This window comes from Oncorhynchus gorbuscha, linkage group LG07 (assembly GCF_021184085.1).
Source record: "Oncorhynchus gorbuscha isolate QuinsamMale2020 ecotype Even-year linkage group LG07, OgorEven_v1.0, whole genome shotgun sequence".
Lineage (NCBI taxonomy): Eukaryota > Metazoa > Chordata > Actinopteri > Salmoniformes > Salmonidae > Oncorhynchus > Oncorhynchus gorbuscha.
In genome coordinates this window covers 50,394,891-50,420,126 of record NC_060179.1, presented here as the reverse complement: position 1 = coordinate 50,420,126, position 25,236 = coordinate 50,394,891, and the positions used below count along the sequence as shown (strand labels likewise).

Below are 25,236 nucleotides of genomic sequence, written 5' to 3'. Positions count from 1 at the left end.
ATGCCAAAATAACATGCAAAACAGGCATCACCCCATATATATTTTTTTAGCTAGAAAGGTGGGGCTCGGAACAGCTATGCTATGAGGTTGCAAGTCCATAGAGTTCATGCCTTGCACATATGCTTCCACAGTTAATGTATCTGAATATAAAGCTGGAATTCTGACCATGTTCATTTTGTCTACGAGTATCCTGTTTTAATGTCTGAATGATATAAGCAATTTTACATTGGCTATACAGCAAAACTAATTATTAGAATGTATATAACACACATTTCAAATCACTGGCTCATATTTCCCACAAATGGGAGGAATCAGTGGAGCTACAGTGTATGTACAAACCAATAAGATATTGAGGGGTGGAGTGAGGACGCAACCAGATTCCAACAACATTCTCTTAGCACAACAAAATGTGTCAGTATCAAACTGAGATTTCAGAGTTTGGACATTATAACCAATATGACAATTTACAACAGGGTGATAGGTAAGAATTAACATCACGACAAGCGTTTTGGATTTTACATTTGAATTGTTCCTCACTCAGGGCTCCGTGCGTAAAATGCGCATTTGGCACAATCAACAGGCAGCTAATATAGACCAAAGCAATTTTTCACTGAACATGACCGAGGAAAAGAGTAAGTTATTCAGCGACCATCCATGTAGTCCAACGGGAACCGCCAGCTCGATGTCGCAGGACGACTCGGATTCGGACGTCCCGTTCTCTCCAACCGGCTCCGATGGACAGGCGCCCGGCAACGGGATAACCCCAAAAATGGACACCAGCGAGGAAGATAAACGGTTTCCCGCGTGCATCCGAGACGCAGTGTCTCAGGTGCTTAACGGATACGACTGGTCGCTCGTACCGATGCCTACACGAGGAGACCGGTCTCTGAAAAACAAACCCCATGTGAAGCGGCCGATGAACGCGTTCATGGTGTGGGCGCAGGCGGCGCGCAGGAAACTAGCTGACCAGTACCCGCATCTCCACAACGCCGAACTCAGCAAGACCTTGGGGAAGCTCTGGCGGTCAGTAGAGATAACCGAATGTATATATTTAATGGGGGGTATAGTACACATTTGCGTACCTAATGTGCCGCATAGAACATGGCACAGATGTACTATGGATTTTTTTTTGCTCCAAACCCAAAAATCTGCAGTGAAGATTGACAAGTTACAAAATAATTAATACTACTTATTAATTTATTTTCTAGTATTGTTTCATGAAAATTTGTGCACAACTTTGCCTTTTCATAATGATTAACCAATTTTTACATGGCATGTTTAGAATGATGATGGTAATGATATTCACTGTGACATCCAGCATTGTAATAGTCCACAACTCAACCCAACCTGTCATCAATTTCCAGCCTGCTCACTGAAAGCGAGAAGAGGCCATTTATGGAGGAGGCAGAGAGACTGAGGGTGCAACACAAGAAAGACTACCCTGACTACAAATACCAACCCCGGAGAAGGAAGAGCACCAAGCCAGGTCAGTGTAACTCCGACTCCGGGGCTGAGCTGGCCCAATTCCACCCAGGCCAGATGTACAAGGCTGAACCTGGTCTGGCCAGACTGATCTCCATGGGGAATGGGCATAATCATCCAGAGCGGACAGGTGAGTGGATCTCCCAGCATATTTGATACATTTGTGCAAGAATGTAGAACAATCCATACTCAATAGCAACACGCAGTTTGTCAGTCACCAGGTCTTTTTTTTACTGATTGAGATCTTGTATGAACACTTATCTCTCCTTGGTTCAGGTGTTCCGGCACATTCTTTTGTCAGTACGCCATAGCTAATGTTTAGGCATCTGTTGTGTCTTTTCTGAAGGCCATCAACATGGTCCCCCCACACCCCCCACCACCCCCAAGACAGAGCTGTATCTTGGGCTGAAACATGAGGGCCGGCGCCCCCTGGATGGGGGACGGCAGAACATCGACTTCAGCAACTTGGACATCTCTGAGCTGAGCACCGATGTCATCAGCAACATGGATGCCTTTGACGTCCATGAGTTCGACCAGTACCTGCCACTCAACAAGCACAGCTCCGCCCCGGCGCCTCCGGACCATGGGCACGGGGGTCATGGATCCAACCCCCCCTCTGGGTCCCTCAGCTCCTCCTACGGCCACTCCCACAGCAATGCCTTGCCTTGGGGTCCAAAAGGGGCAGGAGCGGAGGCGGCACTCCCCTCTTCCTCCTCGTCTTCTAGTAACAGTGATGGCCTTCACCACAGAACGCCGATCAAAACGGAGCAGTTGAGTCCCAGCCACTACAGCAGCCAGCACTCCCACAGCTCCTCGCCACCCCACCCCGACTACACCTCCCTCAGCTCTGGAGGCGGCCCCTCCTCTGCAGCCCCCTCATCCTCCTCCTCCCTGCCCAGCCCCCAGTGTGACTATGCAGACCTCCAGAGCCCCAGCTACTACAGTGCCTACTCCAGCTTCCCCGCAGGTCTCTATCAGTACCCCTACTTCCACTCCTCTCGCCACCCCTACGGCAAACCGCTCATCAACAGCGTAGCCATCCCTCCGCCCCACAGCCCCACCTCAAATTGGGAGCAGCCGGTCTATACCACACTCACCAGGCCTTAGACTCAGCATTGACAGCCTATGGTGCCTGATATGGCTTTCTTCTGTTTTTGCTGTGTTAGTGAGGACATGACACAAGGCTCAAGGTTGGACACGATCTAAGAACAACTGCCTGCTGGTTTTGTCAGAATGGACAGAGAATCTCTACCCACATTCATGCATGAATCTTGTGTGGGAAAAATGTGGAACACACTTCTGTTTTGACCACGAAATCACAAATGAATACAATTCTAGATTACCTTTTTATGTGCCTTTCTGATGTTCAACTCTTTATCTCAGATTGAATAATTATTGTTTGTATTTATGTTTTATATGAACATGTTTTATATTGGAATGCACATTCCGGCTTAACAAATGCACCAAATGAATAGTAATTCCACTTCTTAGTTACTGTTCATCACTCCAGTGCAGTTCCATTCCTTGTCAGAAAAAGCGCCAGGGACTTTCACTCAAGGCAACAGGTGTTCAGTTCTGTTTCCTACAAATCGAGATGACAAGATTTCAGGGTTGAAGGAAATGAGTAAAATGATATACCATATGCTGTGATTGACTGGACAGCTGGCCTGAGGACAGGAACCACCATGCTCGTCATATAGCATGGACCGCTAAGCCCTGAGCATCTGCTGCACTTGTCTTCTTCAAAGGTTGACATGTCCATTCCAGCACAGCAGTTCTGTGCGGATGAAGGCCAAAATGGCTTGTCTTTCTGAAAAGGCAACTGCAAAAAAAAACATGGAGAGACTGCCCAAAGGGCAATCCAGGTTTGGTTATTGGACTTTATACTTGATATGTCGACTAGATTATTTGTATGCCGGCTCTATGAAAACCAGATAATATCATTTATAACCGGTGCTTGTAAATGCTTGATGAATTTAGTGCGCATGACCACGCATTTATGCTGTTTTATATTTACCTTTACGATTAAATAACTGCATTGCAGAGTGTTTTCACCAACACCGAATTTGGTTAGGAGAAGTTGCTCCCTCATTCATTTTCAACAAGGGCACGCAGAGAAATTTGCGGGGGATTGTGGGAAGGTGAGCGGCGAAACCCTGCTAGCGGAGTGGTAGAAAAAGTTCAGCTCTTTTCTACTTCGTGCAAATTTCAAGCGGAGCGAAGCGTTGTCAAGAGGAGGCGCTGCCTCTGGTCAAAACCCGCTGTTTGAACTCATGCAGAGCCGTTAAATACGTTGGCCCACACACCTGTTTCTTGCTGTTAAGAATATTTTTGCAAATTACATATACACTTAATGTTTATAAGTAGTTGGGCAGTTTCTTGAAGACAAGATGGATGCTTGCCATGCAGTTACTGAGAGTGGGCATACTACTAAGTGTGTGTGTGTGTGTGTGTGTGTGTGTGTGTGTGTGTGTGTGTGTGTGTGTGTGTGTGTGTGTGTGTGTGTGTGTGTGTGTGTGTGTGTGTGTGTGTGTGTGTGTGTGTGTGTGTGTGTGTGTGTGTGTATGCATGAGTGAGAAGCGTGCGTGTGTGGGTTTGCGAGCGTGTGCTTACGTGTGAACGCGTGACACAGACAAAAAGCTCGGAATTTTAATGAGCAATTACTTTGTTGAAAGATCCTTTGTCTCCCTTCATCTGGGGAAATAGAGAAATTAATTGGACTGAGAAATAAAAACTGCATCATTAACAAAGGCACCAACAAGCAACAGGGTATGAGAAGAATTAATCTCAGGGAAGCTGATCAGAACAGATGGGATGTGGGTGGCTTGTGAGCGGAATGCCCTTTTTTGTTGTTGTGAGAACAGATTTAAATGTATAGCCACCAGTATGCTGTAACTCAGACTGTCCTGCCTATTGTTTGCCAGGACATTTTAGCAGAAACTCAACTAGAGAGATAGGGATGAGGATAGAGAATAGAGACAGAGTGTTAAGAGTTACTGACAGAATTCATCAGGATGCATTGCATAATAACAGGAGTTTGGCTATACAAATTATGCATGAATCACCACCATCACCTGTCCAACTGGAATAGATTGATCATCCAGTGAATAACAGACACCATACCTAGAACAACATAGCTATTAACTATTAACAAACTTCTTTTAAAATGTTTTTTTTACAGATACAGTATGCTGTACCTGGCTCATAGGTTGCTATATTTACTCCCAGGCCATGCTAAATGCCTTATGTTTCTGCCCCTGGGCTTCACTACAGAAATGATGGCTGAGGATTTGGGGTTCCAGACACTTTTAATTACTTCCTGAATGGTGAAAATATCTGGTGAGTTTCACTGAGTTAGTGTCTACTGGAGTTAGCCTGGCCTGCCGGGGCGCCAACAACAACAAGCTGCCAGACAGAACTAACATTGACTTACCCATGATGCCAGGGAGCCAGGGTGGAGGGGTAGAGGAGTGTGGAGGGACACATCAGGAGATCTGACTCGCACTGTGATTCGCCACACAAATGGTCATATATACTGTACAGGTGGGAAGGCAGTTCCGCCTCATTTGTATTGGTAAAAACACACAGAGGCAGTTGAAATTCTCCTTAGACTATGCATGGGAAAATTGACCAATTTTGGGTTACTGTTCAATCACCTACAAATCCCAGTTACACCTTTCAAACAGCAGCTTCGTATGTTATCTAATTTCCTTCCAAGTCAAGTTCTGTTCACGTTAAGTTTTGTTCAATTAGTCTCCTTAATTATTTTGAAACATGTTTATAAAGTTACTGATATTTCTCATTTACATTACAGCTATTAGAAGTTAAAGCTTATAAGTGGTTCATACAATTTTAAGCAGTGAAAGGGATCCCTTGTGTGTGTGGGTTTATCCAGGGACTTTTCATTAGATTTGTGCCTTCTCTGTAGCCGTCCTTTAGGCTTTACCAACATGAGACACTAGCTGATTGGGTTAGACTCATCACTAAAGTATTACCTCTAACTTGAAACAGACTGGGGCAGCAATGTAATAGACTTACAACAGTCAATTAGACCTAAAACCTCTACTGACGCAAGTGATGAGGTACACGTTTCTCCCTGATCTTGTCTATGTGGTATTCTCTGTCTCAAAATAATAGGATGCTACTGGCAAGTTGTTCCTGTGCAGTGCAACAATGACAAAGGGATGAATAACAGTAGTTCGAACTGCAGGCCCATTTCTATTGTTAAATCTAAGTAATGGCTTCTATTTTCTACAAATTCATCAATAGAAAGACTAAGGAGGTTCCAATACATTGATGTTCCCACAGATATTGTACACCTCTCATTTCAACCGAAAATAGTGCCCTTTGACCCTTTGGGGTGTATCAACTGTTCTTCAATCCCCCGTCGTGTTGGCCGGTTGGACCACTCTGATCCCTATAAAAGAGAAAGAACTTTGCCTTGGAGTGGTCTGCGATGGTTCACAATGCCAGAAACAGAGCAACCGTGAAACTCCACCGCGGTGACCGAGGTCAACCACAGCACGTTGCTTTGGCGCCAGTCCTTGGGAAAAGCATGTAGTCCCCATCTCGCAGACAGAGGGATGGCCTGTCTCGATGCCTGACAAACAAAATCTGCCAACTCACTCATATGCTATACCCGCTTTATATATATTCAGTACATGTACATTTGCAGCATACTATTTCATATGAATAAAATCTAAGTGTTTAAATAAGAAAATATACTGTATTACCAATAGATAAAGATGTTCATTTACTTCGCCTTGATGGCAGAAGCAGATGTGAACCCTAAAGTCAGTGAGATTACAGAAAACTGAGGGAGGGAGGGAGAAAAAGGTGTCAGAAAGAGAGAGGGAAGGAAAGAGTGAAGGTAGCATGTGCGACTGTGTCCCAGCTGTTGCTATGACGATTGGGCTGCAGCGCCATGAGCCTGACCCCCTCTGAAGCTCTTAATCCTAACCTCCCAACAGACACACAGACACACACACGGAGGAGTATCCCTCAAGGATTTCCCGCCATGTGGAACCGAGATGTGAATGTGGTTCAATTTACTGGAAGTTCACAGGAAAGGCACGCAGTTCACAGAACAGACACATACTGTATGTATGGAGACATGACGGGAGCATGTCCTTATAGTTACGCAAACAAATAAACAGAGATAATCACATGCCCGCACAGACACATCAATTGACAAGAATCAACGCTCTACCACATCTCACCATTACCATGTTACCATAACTATTTATTACATAATTGAACTGTTGTGAACTTTTAATAACACAATACCAGGTCTGTGGGCATGTGTAAGCTGCACAGCCATTATCATGCTCCTCATGTGGGTGTTTGTGCAAACGGTCAACACACTCCAGCCCATATTGATATGGTCCTCCACACTTCACAACTGCCTGCCTCAGAGTGTCCATCCAGCCCAGGCTTAACACTAGAACTCTCTCTGGGTGGAATTCCAACAGCTGTCTGCGCTCTCCAACCGCCATCTCTAACGGCAGCTGTGTGTCTGTCAGTTAGCACAGAGAAGCACACAGCTTCGGAGGGTGGCCCCTATCCGTTCTGCACGCATGCATACTACGAGAACACACACGGACAGGCGCACAAACAAACACAGGCAAGAGACTACTCGAGTAGTGGTTTCCGAACCCTGAAATTAAACTGGGTTCAAATTTGATCAAACAAATTAATTATTCACTCTTCAAATGGGTATAATGTATAATACAACATTTGAGTGTCAACTAAGGGCCTTTTACACTATTAAAATGCACTTTGATGTAATTATGCGTTGGGACAGCCCTGCTGGACCATAAATTGAGTGAATACGAACACAGGGTATAAAGTGGAGTTCCCTTCATTTTCTAGCGTCAATTTGTGCGGAACCATTTTGGGACCCCATGCGCACGCGCGAGAGAGAGAGAGTAAAGATAAACTTGACAGAGACAGAGAGAGAGAGACAGGGAGACAGGGAGAGACGGAGAGACGGAGAGACAGAGAGAGAGAGACGGAGAGACGGAGAGACGGAGAGACGGAGAGACGGAGAGACGGAGAGACGGAGAGACGGAGAGACGGAGAGACGGAGAGACGGAGAGACGGAGAGACGGAGAGACGGAGAGACAGAGACAGAGAGACAGAGAGACAGAGACAGAGAGACAGAGAGACAGAGAGAGAGAGAGAGAGAGAGAGACAGAGAGACAGAGAGAGAGAGAGAGAGAGAGAGAGAGAGACAGAGAGACAGAGAGAGAGAGAGAGAGAGAGAGAGAGAGAGCCCAGCAGTTGATGAAAACCAAATGCATTACTTATTTGATAATAACAATCCAAAGTAAAGGAGACACGGTCAGCGGGATTGTCTTGGATCCCTGTCGAGTTTATTTTAGCGGCAGACCAATAGAATGACAATGCACATCATGGGTGATGTATTACAATGGCCTAGAGTGCCATCTAGTGTCTTTCAATGATAAACACAATTTGATTGAATCAGTTAATATTAAATCAATTACAACCCTGTTGCATGAAGTAACAAAATATTTACATTCACATTTATATTTCAAAATAAACAGCCACGAGATGTGTATGACTCTGCCTAAAAGCATACGTTTAGAACAATCAGAGAAATTGCATAAATCCACTGTCATCAAAACTGTCCAATAAATTACATTTACAGTACTGCTCTCAACAAACAGAGTGAACATGACTCATTAGTATACAACAAGGGAGGAACCACTCACAACACTAAGAGAGGGGGTGCAGTGTGGAAGAGTCTATGTGGAGAGCAGCAGCAGGGGAATTGATATTTCAGTGTTATTTTCTCTCCTCTCAAATCCCCTGACCCCTGACCTCTAACCCCCGGTTTAGGCATCAGGTTCAGAAGAGGTTGAGATGTAAGACCTTTTATTGTTTTTCTCTCTCCTCTCTGATATATTTCTTTCATCTCTATCATCTCGTTCCTTCGCTCCAGGTACAGTAGAGACTTGTGTTATTCTGGGGTCTCTGCAGAGAAATCCTGTCTGTTCTGTTCTTGGTGGGACTTGAGCTGACCAGTAGTGACAGCTCTAGCTCCAGTCTCAGGGCTTGTGTTTGAAATGGGCCTCCACTGCACAGTGAAGAGCAGAAAACCAGTAAGTGTTACCACAACATATAGATACAATCACAGAAAGGCAAATAGGCACAGTACAGTACATAAACAGGCAATCACTCATTACCCTGCTTTGGACTGCCTCTAAAAACATACCATCAATCTATAATTATAGTGATTAATACCAATGCTGGTGCTAGGGAGTTACCCGGTGTGCAGGTTTTTGTTTTAGCCCTGCCATAAAACATTGGCTTCAGCCAAGCAACTGCTTGTGAGACCTTGACTAGTTCAATCGGGGGTTGTACATAGCCTGCAAATATTATTGCAAAGATGCAATATCTGCATACTCCTCAAGAGTAAGGCTGTGGCAGCCGGTGATTGTCATGAAAATAACTGCCCGGGCTCACGGTAATCGACCGTTAATGAGCATACATGCATTGAGCTTCTCCTGGCTTCCACGCATAGCCTTCAAGCCACGGATGCAGATCTTTAGAACATCTACATTTGTTTTTTAAACTAATAAATCCATGTATTTATCATTTATTTTTGACAGGTCTTAAGAAAAATCATATGAAAAAATGAACAGAATAGCATACTCAGTTGTTCTTATGTTGGGCCCTGACATGGCTATGCCATTTGGCTGTGGACTACACCCGTTCATCTAGCAGACAAGATTTGCTTAGAATTCTGTGGCATAATTTATTAAAATTATTTTATAGTATGAAGAATACAATTGAACATAAAATAGAAATAATATTTTCTCTAAACGATTTCAATGGAAGTGCGTACATGTGGCTATTCTGTATTGAGCGGTTCACAAAGAAACCAGTCCTAAATGCTTTTTATGCAACTTTAGTTATTTATGCAACTTTAGTTGTGATACAAACGTTGGCCTATATGTTCAGATTTTTAATACATTCTAAGGCTGCATGATGGGCCTCGAGTGATGATTTGAAAAAAGCCACAAGCTTCACTCATTTCATCAGTCTCTCATTCACAATTTGACGAGCACTTGATAATATTCTCACCAGGCCTCGAATTTCCAGGTGGCATCCCCCTTGTTTGGCGGTAATGCTCCCTAAAAAAAATCTGTGGCCATTGTCCCCTTGGGCTGAATATAATAAGCTAATTACAATTCCATTCTCCCAGCTGCGTGCTCCGAAGCACCTCTCAATCACATGGCTCTCTGAGATGTCCAGTCGAAGTCAGAAGTGTACATACACCTTAGCCAAGTACATTTCAACTCATTTTTTCACAATTCCTGACATTTAATCCCAGTAAAAATTCCCTGTCTTGGTCTCCCGGGTGGCGCAGTGGTTAAGGGCGCTGTACTGCAGCGCCAGCTGTACCACCAGAGACTTTGGGAAATACTTGTCTCATCTCCTTCCCGGTAGGGAAATCCTTGCCTCACCGCGCACCAGCGACTCCTGTGGTGGGCCGGGCACAGTGCGTGCTAACCAAGGTTGCCAGGTGCACGGTGTTTCCTCTGACACATTGGTGCGGCTGGCTTCCGGGTTGGATGGCGCTGTGTTAAAAAGCAGGGCGGCTTGGTTGGGTTGTGTATCGGAGGACGCATGACTTTCAACCTTCGTCTCTCCCGAGCCCGTACAGGAATTGTAGCGATGAGACAAGATAGTAGCTACTAAACAATTGAACAACCACGAAATTGGGGAGAAAAAGGGGTAAAAAAAATAATAAATCCCTGTCAGTTCAGTTAGGATCACCAGTTTATTTAAAAAATGTGAAATGTCAGAATAATAGTAGAGAGAATGATTGATTTCAGCTTTTATTTCTTACATCACTTTCCCAGAGGGTCAGAAGATTACATACACTCAATTAGTATTTGGTAGCATTGCCTGTAAATTGTTTAACTTGGGTCAAACGTTTCAGGTAGCCTTCCACAATAAGTTGGGTGAATTTTGGCCCATTCCTCCTGACAGAGCTGGTGTAACTGAGTCACGTTTGTAGGCCTCCTTGCTCGCACACACTTTTTCAGTTCTGTCCACAAATTTTCTATGGGATTGAGGTCAGGGCTTTGTGATGGCCACTCCAATACCTTGACTTGTTCTCCTTAAGCCATTTTGCCACAACTTTGGAAGTATGCTTGGGGTTATTGTCCATTTGGAAGACCAATTTGCGACCAAGCTTTAACTTCCTGACTTATGTCTTGAGATGTTGCTTCAATATATCCACATCATTATGATGCCTATTTTGTATTTTGTGAAGTGCACCCCTCCTGCAGCAAAGCACCCCCACAACATGATGCTGCCACCCCCGTACTTCACGGTTGGGATGGTGTTCTTTGGTTTGCAAGTCTCCCCCTTTTTCCTTCAAACATAAAAATGCTCATTATGGCCAAACAGTTCTATTTCTGTTTCATCAGACCAGAGGACATTTCTCCAAAAAGTATGATCTTTGTCCCCATGTGCAGTTGCAAACCGTAGTCTTTTATATGGCGTTTTGGAGCAGTGGCTACTTCCTTGCTGAGCGATCTTTCAAGCTATGTCAATATAGGACTCATTTTACTGTGGATATAAATACTTTTGTACCGGTTTCCTCCAGCATCTTCACAATGTCCTTTGCTGTTGTTCTGGGATTGATTTGCACTTTTCGCACCAAAGTACATTCATCTCTAGGAGACAGAACGCGTCTCCTTCCTGAGCGGTATGACAGCTGCGTGGTCCCATAGTGTTTATACTTGCATACTATTGTTTGTACAGATGAACGTGGTACCTTCAGGCGTTTGTAAATTGCTCCCAAGGATGAACCAGACTTGTGGACGTCTATAATTTTTGTCTGAGGTCTTGGCTGATTTCTTTTGATTTTCCCATGATGTCAAGCAAAGAGGAACGGAGTTTGAAGGTAGGCCTTGAAATACATCCACAGGTACACCTCCAATTGACTCAAAATATGTCAATTAGCCTATCAGAAGCTTCTAAAGCCATGACATCATTTTATGGAAATTTCCAAGCTGTTTAAAGGCATAGTCAACATAGTGTATGTAAACTTCTGACCCACTGGAATTGTGATACAGTGAATTATAGGTGAAATAATCTGTATGTAAACAATTGTTGGAAAAAGTACTATTATTATTATTATTACTACTATTATGTCCTAACCGACTTGCCCAAACTATAGTATGTTAACAAGAAATTTGTGGAGTGGTTGAAATGACTCCAACCTAAGTGTATATAAACTTCCAGACAACTGTAGCTAATGCCCGTGATCGTGTCCTTTTCACAGGCATTTCAGCTAAGTAGTAGGCTTCAAGTGAATGGAGTCAGACACATCTGGGACGCATCTGTGCGCTTCCCTCTTATTGAATTCCGAGGCGCATATTGAAGATGTTAGAACTGTCCACATTTATCCTACATTTCATCAGCCAACAAGATGAGTAGGCCTGACGAACAGCAAAAGCAATTGCTTATTTCAATCTACTATCCCCCATAGTACAAATGTTGGCCTATTGTCATTGGTCAACTTGTGCTTCTGTGCAATAAATAAATATTCCAAACATACCCTGAGACAGTTGTGGGATGCGGTAGATCCCAAATGAATACAACCACTTGTATATGAAGCTGATCGTTTAAGCGTGAATGTTCCAAAATGCAATCAATTAGAAGAAAACACTGTTCTCAAAAGTGATTGCAAATGTGATTATGGGTGTAATGCTTTATTATAAAGGTGCATTTTTATGGTGAAAATGATCTTCCCCAAACTAGAAACTCACGCGCTGCTTATGTAGACATACCAGTTAGGCTCTACACCCATTGTACAGCAGATTAATGTGCTTCCTTGCGCTGCTTATGTAGGCCAGTTAGGCTCTACACCCATTGTACAGCAGATTAATGTGCTTCCTTGCGCTGCTTATGTAGGCCAGTTAGGCTCTACACCCATTGTACAGCAGATTAATGTGCTTCCTTTTTAAGAAGTTATTTGGCCACTTTAGTTGCAATTACAATCCTTATCAAAACATATAGACCTATGGTCTAGGATACATGCAGGGGACTATGATTTGAAAAGGTATGCGCTTCTTGCCTTAATGCACAAGCTGGGCATCATTCACAGGTGATAGTCTAATATTGTCACACATCAGACTATTCTTGATTTAAATGTTGTCTTTAGGTATAATATGTGTGTGAAATGAGGTTTGATTTAGAATGGACCGTAATCATGCACCTGTCTCGGAAACAGGAGCTTGGGGAAAAAATACACGTCATCTATACAATGGAGGACGCATTTCCCATGGTTCATTTTCTTTTTTCTCTTTTCTTTTTTTCTTACCCCTTTTTCTCTCCAATTTTGTGGTATCCAATTGTTTTAGTAGCTACTATCTTGTCTCATCGCTACAACTCCGGTACGGGCTCGGGAGAGACGAAGGTTGAAAGTCATGCATCCTCCCAACCAAGCTGCACTGCTTCTTAACACAGCGCGCATCCAACCAATGTGTCGGAGGAAACACCGTGCACCTGGCAACCGAGCACGGCCCGCCACAGGAGTCGCTGGTGCGCAATGAGACAAGGACATCCCTACCGGCCAAGCCCTCCCTAACCCGGACGACGCTAGGTCAATTGTGTTTCGCCCCACGGCCGCGAACCCAGAGTCTCTGATGGCACAGCTGGCGCTGCAGTACAGCGCCCTTAACCACTGCGCCACCCGGGAGGCTCCATGGTTCATTTTCATGCCAGCCAGATAAGCTATACTCCTGCGTTGAAGGGAATCAATGTGCTTAATATTAGGAAAGTTGATAAATAAAATGTTGTAGACCTAGCCTATAGAATGCTAATGGGATTCTCTTTTTAATATTGGCCATCAAACCTCAGAAATGTTGCGCAACATGAGCACTCATCATGAGATTTTCGATTACATTTGCATTGATGTCAGAGTGATTAGAGGGACAATAGAGTGCTGAGTACCAGGCAGTTAGCAGGTTTGGTAGGCTACAAATGACCAGCAGCAGCATCAGAGCTGGGAGAATCCTAATTACCGTGACTAAACGGTCATGTGGAATTTAACTGCCATCATGACTTGTGACCACCGGGGCGGCAGTAATACGGTCAATGTAACAGCCTTACTCAAGAGTACACTTAATGTAGAGCATACTCGAGCACGCCGGTGTAATTCAGCCTCATGACTTACCTGCGTACTCTTGTGGTCTCATGGGTCTGTTGATGACCCTCTGGAAGGCAGCGATCCAGTCCCTCTGCTCCGCCTCCGTCTCGCAGGCAAACAGGAACTTCCTGTCTGGCGTTACTATGGTGATGCCATGGTTCCAGTGGTAGCCCTGTGTTGAGGGGGGAAGGCCTGGGAGCACGGTGTAGCTGTTCTCTTTACTGCCGATGAACACCTCTCCCCTTGCATAGGCGTCCTGAGAGAGGAGGGGGGAGAGGCGGCGGGGGGGAAAGAGAGCGTGAGAGAGATCAGAGAGAGATAGAGAATAAAGTATGCTGTACGCCACAGAATTGAAAGTTATGACAAGTAGGGTTCATTCAGAATGGATCAGTTGTTTTAGGGCAGGGTGTGTCTGACTCCTCACCAGAGGATCTTTGAAGTACATGAGTCTCCTGTCGTCCATGGTGAACCACCTTTTCTTAAAGCCCTCTGTGTGCTTTGGGCCTGTCTTCTCCATGAAGCCTTCTTTCATGAAGCTACGTGTCAGTTTGGGCACAAGCTGAAGGCAAAGACAAGAGAGAAAAGTGTTTGTTTAATTGTGTTGAATTGTGGTAATACTCATTGCTAAATACATATTGTGGCCTCACCTCCTCATCACTGGCTCCAGGGAAGGCCACCTGAAGGTAATGGAACCTGGCAGCTCTGATAGCGTTGAACCAGTCCACCATTTCCTACCAAAACAAAAGACACAAAAGCATCCTAGTCAGATACATTCCTTATTCAGAGTCATCCCTGCAATGAGAAGACCGCAAACCTGCTACAGTATGGAACATTACGAGACGTGATCAAGGTATTATTTCACGACAAAACAGCTTTAATAGTACTGTTCTGTTCAAGCTTGCCATCTTGTCTGTTAACCAGCTGAGGAGGCTGTACATGCTGTGCCTTTCATCCTAACCCACAGACAAGGGTGACTTGCTACTGAGAGAGATGGTCACCTGTGTGCACAGCAGTAAACCCTCAAGAGAAAAACAGCCCGCCAGCCAGCAACTCTGTGTGTGACGGCAACCCCCTCCAAATTCCTTTCGCCAGCTCCACTGGCCAGATTACACAGTGGGATGACGAGTACTGCTGTCACAGCGAAGAACACGTCGACTGATGAAATAGATATCTATACATGTTTATTTCCACTCTCCCTCTGTTATCCAGAACAGCCCATATCTACTAGAGACTCTTAGAAGAAAAAGGTGCTATCCAGAACCTAAAAGGGTTCTTCGGCTGTCCCCTTTGAAGAAACCTTTTTGGTTCCAGGTAGAATCATATTGGGTTCCTTGTAGAATCCTTTCCCCAGAGGGTTTTTACATGGAACCCAAAAGAGTTCTACCTGGAAATGAAAAGTGTTTTCCTATGGGTAAACCCAAGGACCTTTTTTGGAACACTTTTTTTTAATAAGAGTGTAGAGACTCAAATTTAGTTGAACAGACTACAGTGGTTTGTCCTTTAAAAGTTGCAGTATACTGCGGCGCAGCTTGTATGGGGCCTCAGAATTGTATAAGTGTGAGCCACTGGTACCATTACTGCTAGTTAGTGCTAGTTTGACCACCAGAGGAGCATTTGATAGCCTTCAATAGTAGCTGTACAAAAGAATGCGGGCGTGAAAAATGTGTAGATTCACACGCAGAGTGTGGCAGATGTTTATTAAGCCTTCGGCAGAAAGCAGGAATCGTGATCACAGGCAGGCAGGCAATGGTCAAACACAGGTAGGTAGTCAAAAACAAACAATACCTCACCACCATACAAACAGAAAGAACTGAACTAAATAGGAAGCTGATGAGGCCAAGTGAGAAACGAACACAGGGGAAATAGGCTACCTGGGGCGGCAGGTAGCCTAGTGGTTAGAGCGTTGGACTCGAATCCCCGAGCTGACAAGGTAAAAATCTGTTGTTCTGCCCCTGAACAACACAGTTAACCCACTGTTCCTAGGCTGTCATTGAAAATAAGAATTTGTTCTTAACTGACTTGAAAGTGTAAAATAAAAAGATTTAAAAAAATATATGATCAAAAATGAAAAACAGGGCTACGTTCCAGAACACAAAGAAACAGGGCTATGTTCAAGAACACAAGGTTGACTAGGAAAAGAAAAGCAGAACCTTACAAGATTGTGGTTCAATTCCCCGACGGGGAGGAAGGAGTAGCCTGTCCTTGTGAATAAGAATTTGTTCTTAACTGACTTGCCTAGTTAAATAAAGGTTACACTGAGAGCATAAGTCTAACATATACCCAAACTGAGATTCTGTGAAAATAAAAATCTCATTGATTTATCAAGACCAGTCCCCATGCTTGTCTAAGAGCATCGCAAAATGGTGCTAAAATAGTTGTAGGCAATTGCTTCAAATCCTATTGCTTCTAACTTCAATATGCTCTTTAAATAAATAAGACCTACACCACTTTTAACAGCACATTACTCAACACTATGTCATGTCGCCTACAGTATATTGAAAAATATGACGTGACTCTCCGCCAATAATTACATGTAGAGGATTGAAGGATATTGCTGTAATTCAGTGATATTTATTCCCATAGTAATGGATCCATAACTAAATAAACATCAGCATTTTGAAAGAGTATTTTATCATTATTTTATTAATGAAAGCATAAAGATGCCATTATTAGTTACATTGTTTTAGTTTGAACGTGCAGACTGGCACTAAGAACAGAACAGCGGGAACGTTTCCCTAGTCAGCGCCATTATTAGTGCAATTCCCCTTAGTGTTGCCAGTCTGGCGGGGTGGGGGTCCACACCCCTCCTCCTCCCTTCCCCATGGGCTAGGTCGGCCTTCTTTGTGCGGCTCTGCGGCCCATCCCGTGCCCCCTACCCTCGTGCCTTGAACCTTACACACTTTCAGTGGATACAGCTAGAGAACCGCAAGGCAATCTCATTGTGCGCCACTCAGGAGCCATGACCAATATGACCAATATATATTGTCCTGCTAATAACAGAGTTAATAATATATCTGTGAGAATATCCAACAGGCTTTTATATAATTGTCAATTAATAATAATCGCAATATTTTGGAGATGATTTTGTTTTCAAATAACGTAATGTAACTGCTTTCAACTCACACCCTCAAATACCTAGATCCCCTGAACGCAGCTCACTCTCCAGATCCCAATCACCTGAATTGTGATCACCTGTGCACACACCTGTATGTCATTATCACACACTATTTAGTTCAGTTCTTTGCACCGCATCACTGTGAGGTATCGTTTGTTTTGTGACACACGTCTTTCAGAGAGTTGGTTTTCCTGTGAGTTACTCCTCCCGTGTATGATAGTTTCTGCCTGCCTCACTAACGACGCCTTTTGCCTATTCCCTGCCTGTACTTTAGCCTATTGGATTTCCTGTTATCTACATATTGCCTGATCTCTAGGACTATGTTACTAGCCTTTTCCCTGCCTGTACTGTTGCCCTATTGGACCCCCTGTGTATGACCATCTGCCTGCCCCTGGACCCATCTACCTGCCTCCTCCTGTGGTCCTTTGCAATAAACACCTGCTGCACCCTGCGCTTGAAACCAGCTCTCTGCCTCCCCTCGTGTTCATTACAGTAAAATGAGAGAGAAAAAGGCCATTCTTGAACATGGGGTGAGACATTGTTACTAATTTGTAAATAAAGCCAGTTTGTTATTTAGAATGATTTATTTCTGTTTTTAGAGGGAGAGAAACCTACAATCAACAAATGGGTCTCCCAGCCGAGGCTGGCACAGGTATTGAACCAGCATCCGTTGTAAACCAGCTTGCAGTGTCTTAGAACGTTGCGCCACTCAGGCGCTGTACAACGTGACCGGTCAGGAGTGGCATACAGTACATCATAAGAGTAAAATAATAAAAACAGTTTTAGTAGGTAATACTGAAGTCGTCAGTCAATTATCAGTTACTATTTAGGTTTATGTCGCACATTCATTGCCAGTTAGACACACAGGAGGACCCAAAAGCATAATCAGTGCTCTAACTCCCCCTTGCGTTGGTCTGGAGCAATGAAGTGATGATGCAGAGTACCATACTAAACCACAAATTACCTCTAAGTCCCGCAGCACAATCGCAAAACTTTTAGTGGCGCAACCGCTGTAAATCAGTGTTCCTTGATATGAGTAACAGCAGCCATATTAGGTGTACCATTGAATTGATGATTCATCATGCATCATATCTCTAAGAATTCTGTGCATTTACACATATTACAATAGGAGTTGGCTATACCAGTATAAACAGATCTGGGACCAGCATACAAAGCCGCATAGTCATTTTTTGTCACAGTTACCCATAATGCCTCACCTTAGAATCGCTGTGGTAGACAAATATGTTCCTGGTGCTGTTGTCTCTCAGGTAAGTAATCTGCAGGCCGTAGGGGTTGCCTATCTTAGCCGGCTGGAACGTGGCATTGAGAGTCTCGATCTTCATCACTGCCTTGGGGTCCCGCGCCTGGGGGAGATACACAAACTGTACGGTACATAAATACAGTATACGTATAAATTGTTACATCGAATAATACATACTGTATGTTTACAGTAAACACAAAAAGATAGGTAAGGAGATTAAGTGTGATGTATTTGTTTTAGTTTCCTTGTAGCATAAGTTAGCTGGAGATTACGTTTCCCAGGAACATGCTTGTATTTATGTGTGAGAGCATGTGCAGATGTGACTACGTGTTGACTCCAGCCTTACGTCCTGCTTGTTGAAATACTTGAGCGCCCCCTCTCGTTCTGACAGGATGAATTTCCGGCTGAGGAACTGGCCGTTGTCTCGCCCGCGTTTCCATAGAAACCCCTCTCTGTACCCTGGGCAGATAGAAACCCAACCAGACAAACCAGACAAACTCAGACAAACTGAAATAACTCTCTGGTGTAATCAAGAAATACCAAAGAGTATGAAGGGAGGGTGAAAGGGAGACAGAAAGAGAGGGATGAAGAGACAGAGAGAGGGGCTTTAGGTGAAAGAGAGTATATGAGAGAGGAAGTCATAAAACAGAATGAAAGAAGAAAAAAATAACCTCACTGATGGTAAAGTACTGTACATTCTTTTACATGTCAATGACACAGCACTCTAGTCCTTCCAGTCTATTTCTGGACCTCTTACAGACAGGAAGTGGTTTAATTAAGTGGCAGTACAGAGCACGGTGTATAATCCATTACAGACTACACACGCTCTTCAACTCTCTCTTACTCTCTCATATTCTCTCTTTCTCCCTCCTCCCCCTCCATTTTCTCTCTTCACTTCTCTATTTTCCTTTCTCCTCCCTCCCACGAATCTCTGTTCACTGTATCCCCATCTATCTATCTCATACACACTCGCATATACTGTATCAATGCATGCCATACTACTAATCCCATCCAACACCCCTCAAGTCCCATAATCCCCCCCAACGTCTCTCCTTCCTCATCTGTCCACCTGTTTTCTCCTCCCTCTCTCCATCCCCTGGTGACAGATGTTGGCATCTCTCTTTTTCCCAGTTAATCGTGATTTATTCACCTTTCATTACCACAATCGATCAATAACAACCCCCACTCCTCCCTTTTCTCTGCATGCAGAATCAATACAGCCATTGAGCACTGGGAGTCTAGTTTACCACCACCCTCCCTGCACCTACAGAAGGATACACAGTACCAGTCAAAAGTTTGGACACGCCTACTCATTGAAGGGTTTTTCTTTATTTTACTATTTTCTACATTGTAGAATAATTGTGAAGACATCAAAAAAAAAAAATAACACATATGAAACCATGTAGTAAACAAAAAAAACTGTTAAACAAATCAACATTTATTTGAGATTTTTTAAAGTAGCCACCCTTTGCTTTGCACACTCTTGGCATTCTCTCAACCAGCTTCATGAGGAATGCTTTCCAACAGTCTTAAAGGAGTACCCACTTATGTTGAGTACTTGTTGGCTGCTTTTTCTTCACTCTGGGGTCCAACTTAACCCAAACTGGTTAAGTGTGCCTTTCATTCTAAATAAATCACAGACCGTGTGACCAGCAAAGCACCCCACACCATCACACCTCCTCCTCCATGCTTCACGGTGGGAACCACACATGCGGAGATCATCCGTTTACCTACTCTGCGTCTCACAAAGACACAGCGGTTGGAACCAGATATCTAAAATTTGGACTCATCAGAACAAAGGACAGATTTTCACCGGTCGAATGTCCATTGCTCGTGTTTCTTGGCCCAAGCGAGTCTCTTCTTCTTATTGGTGTACGTTAGTAGTGGTTTCTTTGCAGCAATTCGACCATGAAGGCCTGATTCACGCAGTCTCCTCTGCACAATTGATGTTGTGATGTGTCTGTTACTTGAACTCTATGAAGCATTTATTTGGCCTGCAATCTGAGGTGCAGTTAACTCTAATGAACTTATCCTCTGCAGCAGAGGTGTCTCTGGGTCTTCCTTTCCTGTGGTGGTCCTCATGAGAGCCAGTTTCATCATAACACTTGATGGTTTTTACGACTTCACTTGAAGAAACTTTCAAAGTTCTTGAAATTTTCCAGATTGACTGACCTTCATGTCTTAAAGTAATGATGGACTGTTATTTCTCTTTGCTTATTTGAACTGTTCTTGCCATAATATGGACTTGGTATTTTACCAAATAGGGCTATCATCTGTATACCACCCTACCTTGTCACAATACAACTGATTGGCTCAAACGCATTAAGAAGGAAAGAAATTCCACAAATGAACTTTTAACAAGGCACACCTGTTTATTGAAATTTATTCCGGGTGACTACCTCATGAAGCTGGTTGTGAGAATGCCAAGAGTGTGCAAAGCTGTCATCAAGGCAAAGGGTGGCTATTTGAAGAACCTCAAATATAAAATATATTTTGATTTGTTGGAATCGTGGTTACTACATGATTCCACATGTGTTATTTCATAGTTGTATTGTCTTCACATTGAATAATCAAAAAACCTTGAATGAGTAGGTGTGTCCAAACTTTTGACAGGTACTGAAAGGTAACAGAACATATAAGGCCTTAAAGAGGGTAGCGAGGCGACAGATGACTGGATGAGGGTAGGACCTATGGATCTATTCATTTTAACCCTGGGTTAACCCTGGACGATGCAAATAATATTAAAATATTATGTGATGCAAATAGACATAATACAAACAAATACAAATACAAATCACCTGCCCAATGCATCCCTATGTATCACAGAAATATAGCTGTGTGTGTGTGCGTGTGTGTGTCTGTAATTAAGATGAGGTCTGTCTATTTGATTTCCTTTTAGTGCTTATAGCGATGGTCTATTCATGTATCCGCTTTAAGTGCGCATTGGTATGGTCTCTCTACAATCGGGCGTGCCAGGGTATTGTGGGTATATAAGCCTGTTCTTTACAGGTATCAGGAGAACTGCTGTTGTAAATATGTACCTGCACTCATTTTACTGGACAGCAAATAAATCAAAAGAAGATGTAAATACAACCTCTGTTCCTCATTTTAATACTGGTTGTTCTCTGGTGCTGAAAACCTCCTAAATTAGACTGCCGGATCCCGTGATACCTTAACAGAATAGCCTAGTAATGTTCTGCTGGAACAAAAAAAAAACGGCTTGTATTTGGTGCGCATTCAGTTAAGCCCGAAAGCTAATGCCAGATTTAAAAAACAACAACCTCAAAGTAGCCTATAGATATGAATTGCACAAGAATACTACATTCATGGATTTTTATTGCACCTCCTAAGCCCTTCATCCACACAATATTGCATAACCCTAAACCTGACCACCCTGAGGATATAACTGCGGGATATGAGTCAACCCGCGAATCACTACTGTGTGCGTGTGTGCCCAAGGAGGAAGTTGAATCTCATAGTAAACAGATGAGGTCATCTTTAATCAATGAGAGTCCAGTCTGGCTCCAATAAGAGTGAGAGTGCTTTCATGCAATGAAAAAAAGAGCATGAGTCATTCACTGACATCGACACTTATACTGTCTGCCTCATCTTAGTAAGAACACAAACAACCACCAAGGAAGAATACAAGGCCAGACATATTCACTCTGCCTTCATTCTACGCCTCAACGTCATCCGTTCTTCAAATTCATAGTTCACAAAAAGCATTTATGTGGCCACTGTTGAGTGCAATGGATTTTAACAAAAGTTCTGACTTGATGCTTGGGAAAGGATTTCGTTTATTTTCAGAGGACTATTTGGTGGTTTGATTTTGCATAGCTCTGCATCCATAGCTTTGCATAGGCAAACCTTGTGTGTGTGTGTGTGTGTGTGTGTGCCAGCTCACCTGCAGAGTATGGCTCCTGTTTCTCGATGAACTCAAACTCGTTCCTCTCGTACCTGGCTCGGATCCACTGCTCCCGCAGTAGCCTAGAGCACAATGAAGCAATGGATGGGTTTCACCTTCTCTCACCTTTCTCTATAGCACAGGTGCCACGCTGCTATGTGAATGAATGATGACCTAACGAGCTGAGAGGTTGGGACACAGGCCACATTTCTACTTATCTTGCTGTGACAGATTCTCCTTTCCTTTCATCTTCATTGCCCACAGGCACGCACGCACGCACACACACACACGCACACACTCCTTTACACCAGGACAAAGAGATTGATTAGCATGAGTAAACTGATTAATAACAGATGATCTATTTTTGGTTGTGTGTGTAGAGGAGTGAACCTCACTATGACAACAGCAGCCTCTCCCTTCTCTCTCTGATAGACATTTTCAAACTGTATGCAGGTCTATTTTAGATGTTCCTATCTTTTTTCGGTGTCTCTTATAATAATCATGTCAGTACGGTCAGCTCGAGAACAAACATCAGATTATTCAGATTAAAGTAGTCCATTAAATTGACACAAAAGCAAATCTGTCTCTGACGATTCCCTCTCTAACATTATTGGGTTGGCACTAGAGGTCGACCAATTAATTGGAATGGGGATTAATTAGGGATGATTTCAAGTTTTCATAACAATCGGAAATCAGTATTTTTGGGAGCAGATTTTTTTATTTTATTTATTTTATATACCTTTATTTAACTAGGCAAGTCAGTTAAGAACACATTCTTATTTTCAATGACGGCCTAGGAACGGTGGGTTAACTGCCTTGTTCAGGGGCAGAACGACAGATTTTCACCTTGTCAGCTCGGGGGATTCAATCTTGCAACCTTACAGTAAACTAGTCCAACGCAATAACGACCTAGCTCTCTCTCATTGCACTCCACAAGGAGACTGCCTGTTACGCGAATGCAGTAAGCCAAGGTAAGTTGCTAGCTAGCATAAACTCATCTTATAAAAAACTATTAATCATAATCACTAGTTAACTAAACATGGTTGATGATATTACTAGATATTATCTAGCGTGTCCTGCGTTGCATATGATTTGACTGAGCATACAAGTATCTGACTGAGCGGTGGTATGTTGAAGCAGGCACTAAACATTAATTCAAACAGCACTTTAGTGCGTTTTGCCAGCAGTTCTTCGTTGTGAGTCAAGCATTGCGCTGTTTATGACTTCAAGCCTATCAACTCCCGAGATGAGGCTGGTGTAACCGAAGTGAAATGGCTAGCTCGTTAGTGCGCGCTAATAGCGTTTCAAACGTCACTTGCTCTGAGCCTTCTAGTAGTTGTTCCCCTTGCTCTGCATGGGTAACGCTGCTTCGATGGTGGCTGTTGTCGATGTGTTGCTAGTTTGAGCCCAGGGAGGAGCAGAAGCTATATACTGTTACACTGGCAATACTAAAGTGCCTATAAGATCATCCAATAGTCAAAGGTTAATGAAATACAAATGGTATAGTGGGAAATAGTCCTATAATTCCTATAATAACTACAACCTAAAACTTCTTACCTGGAAATATTGAAGACTCATGTTAAAAGTCACCACCAGCTTTCATATGTTTTCATGTTCTGAGCAAGTAACTGAAACATTAGCTTTCTTACATAGCACATATTGCACTTTTACTTTCTTCTCCAACACTTTGTTTTTGCATTATTTAAACCAAATTGAACATGTTTCATTATTTACTTGAGGCTAAATTGATTTTATTGATGTCTTATATTAAGTTAAAATACGTGTTCATTTGTCGTTATTACAAAAACACTTAAAAAAATATATATATATAATTTTTTATTTTTTATAATAAAAATAAATAAATAAAAATCAGCCGATTAATCAGTATCGGCTTTAAAATCATAATCGGTCGACCTCTAGTTGGCACCCACAGAGAAACGTAATGGCACAGGCACAACTCGGCACTGTCATTGTAGAAGGCACACTGTGACGGCCCTGAATTTTTCTGAACCGTCTCAGTGTTTCTCCTTCCAATAGGGCGCTTTCCCTTTCATTCCCAATTAAATAGCCAGCATCAGCTGCGCAAAAAGGGTTGTGATGGAGACGTGAATGAGGATGTGTTCAACCCTCACTTCCCGAAGCTTCTCTATTCCGTGTGTTTTGTAGCCTAATAGAGTTTACCCAGGATCGGACCACTCTTTGCGTCCGTGGACTACACCCCTCTGTTCTTCGTGGCCTTTCTCCGCTGGAGATCTGTTGGCGGATTGGAATGTCTGACTGACTACGACCTTTTTGTATACGGTATTTAATTTGTTTTGATGTGATGTATACTGTGATGATTTATGTAGTTAGTTGTAGTTGAGGACTTAGTAAGAGTTGATACGCTTTAAAGTTCCGTGGTAAAATAATTGTTATATTGTTTGTATGATTAATACTGGGTTTACGCTACACTTGAATGAACAAACAAACATTGCGTGACTAAGGTCACGGGAGTTCCCTGAACTCCTTTACCGGGCTGGACTCTTCAGGCCCGAGGTACAGGACATTTCTGGAGGAACCAGAACTCATTGTGTTATATTATTATATGTGTGTGTAATCATTGATGTTGCTAATACAACCCACGCAAAATAATATAGTTGTTTTTGAAGTTCTTTCCAATGTTTTAAGGGTTTATGAAAAGTTTATTTCCATCCTGACTTTTACATAAGTCCTTTGTATTGGTGTATATTTGACGGACCAGATGGGACTCATTCCCTCCCAAACCAAAAGGAGAAACCAATGTTTTCTCTGGTAGGCACAACAGCTACCCGGATAAAGCACTAAATAAACTTCAGTTAGTGCTAAATACGGCTGCTAGAATCCTGACTAGAACCAAAAAATTTGATCATATTACTCCAGTGCTAGCCTCTCTACACTGGCTTCCTGTCAAAGCAAGGGCTGATTTCAAGGTTTTACTGCTAACCTACAAAGCATTACATGGGCTTGCTCCTACTACCTACCTCTCTGATTTGGTCCTGCCGTACATACCTACACGTACGCTACGGTCACAAGACGCAGGCCTCCTAATTGTCCCTAGAATTTCTAAGCAAACAGCTGGAGGCAGGGCTTTCTCCTATAGAGCTCCATTTTTATGGAACGGTCTGCCTACCCATGTCAGAGACGCAAACTCGGTCTCAACCTTTAAGTCTTTACTGAAGACTCATCTCTTCAGTGGGTCATATGATTGAGTGTAGTCTGGCCCAGGAGTGGGAAGGTGAACGGAAAGGCTCTGGAGCAACGAA

General features: G+C 43.2%; 2 protein-coding genes across 6 annotated transcripts in view; one reads left to right on the top strand and one right to left on the bottom strand.

Annotated features, from left to right (window-relative positions):
• The first annotated feature begins 277 nt into the window (after positions 1 to 277).
• LOC124039979 (transcription factor Sox-8-like) lies at positions 278 to 3,533 on the top strand. The gene is made up of 3 exons (XM_046356617.1): positions 278 to 1,023; positions 1,365 to 1,612; positions 1,829 to 3,533. Exons 1-3 carry the CDS (start codon positions 557 to 559, stop codon positions 2,587 to 2,589), a joined length of 1,476 nt encoding a protein of 491 aa, XP_046212573.1. The 5' UTR covers positions 278 to 556; the 3' UTR covers positions 2,590 to 3,533.
• Positions 3,534 to 7,842: 4,309 nt separating this feature from the next.
• LOC124039250 (arf-GAP with dual PH domain-containing protein 1-like) overlaps positions 7,843 to 25,236 on the bottom strand; it is a 35,380-nt gene continuing 17,986 nt past the window's right edge. For 3 of the 5 annotated variants that reach the window (XM_046355168.1, XM_046355166.1, XM_046355170.1), the window contains 7 exons: positions 21,956 to 22,038; positions 18,398 to 18,510; positions 18,008 to 18,172; positions 14,323 to 14,406; positions 14,100 to 14,234; positions 13,703 to 13,931; positions 7,843 to 8,581 (listed from right to left, as the gene is read on the bottom strand). In XM_046355168.1, coding sequence (XP_046211124.1) covers positions 8,553 to 8,581; positions 13,703 to 13,931; positions 14,100 to 14,234; positions 14,323 to 14,406; positions 18,008 to 18,172; positions 18,398 to 18,510; positions 21,956 to 22,038 — 838 coding nt within the window. In that variant the 3' untranslated portion in view covers positions 7,843 to 8,552. The remainder of the gene's footprint in view (positions 8,582 to 13,702; positions 13,932 to 14,099; positions 14,235 to 14,322; positions 14,407 to 18,007; positions 18,173 to 18,397; positions 18,511 to 21,955; positions 22,039 to 25,236) is intronic. The other 2 variants (XM_046355169.1, XM_046355167.1) reach the window with 1 other exon arrangement.

Coding starts and splice junctions, on each gene's coding strand:
- LOC124039979 (XM_046356617.1), top strand. CDS start 557: ATGCGCATTTGGCACAATCAACAGGCAGCTAATATAGACCAAAGCAAT. Junction 1,024..1,364: donor ACCTTGGGGAAGCTCTGGCG/GTCAGTAGAGAT, acceptor ATCAATTTCCAG/CCTGCTCACTGAAAGCGAGA. Junction 1,613..1,828: donor TAATCATCCAGAGCGGACAG/GTGAGTGGATCT, acceptor TCTTTTCTGAAG/GCCATCAACATGGTCCCCCC.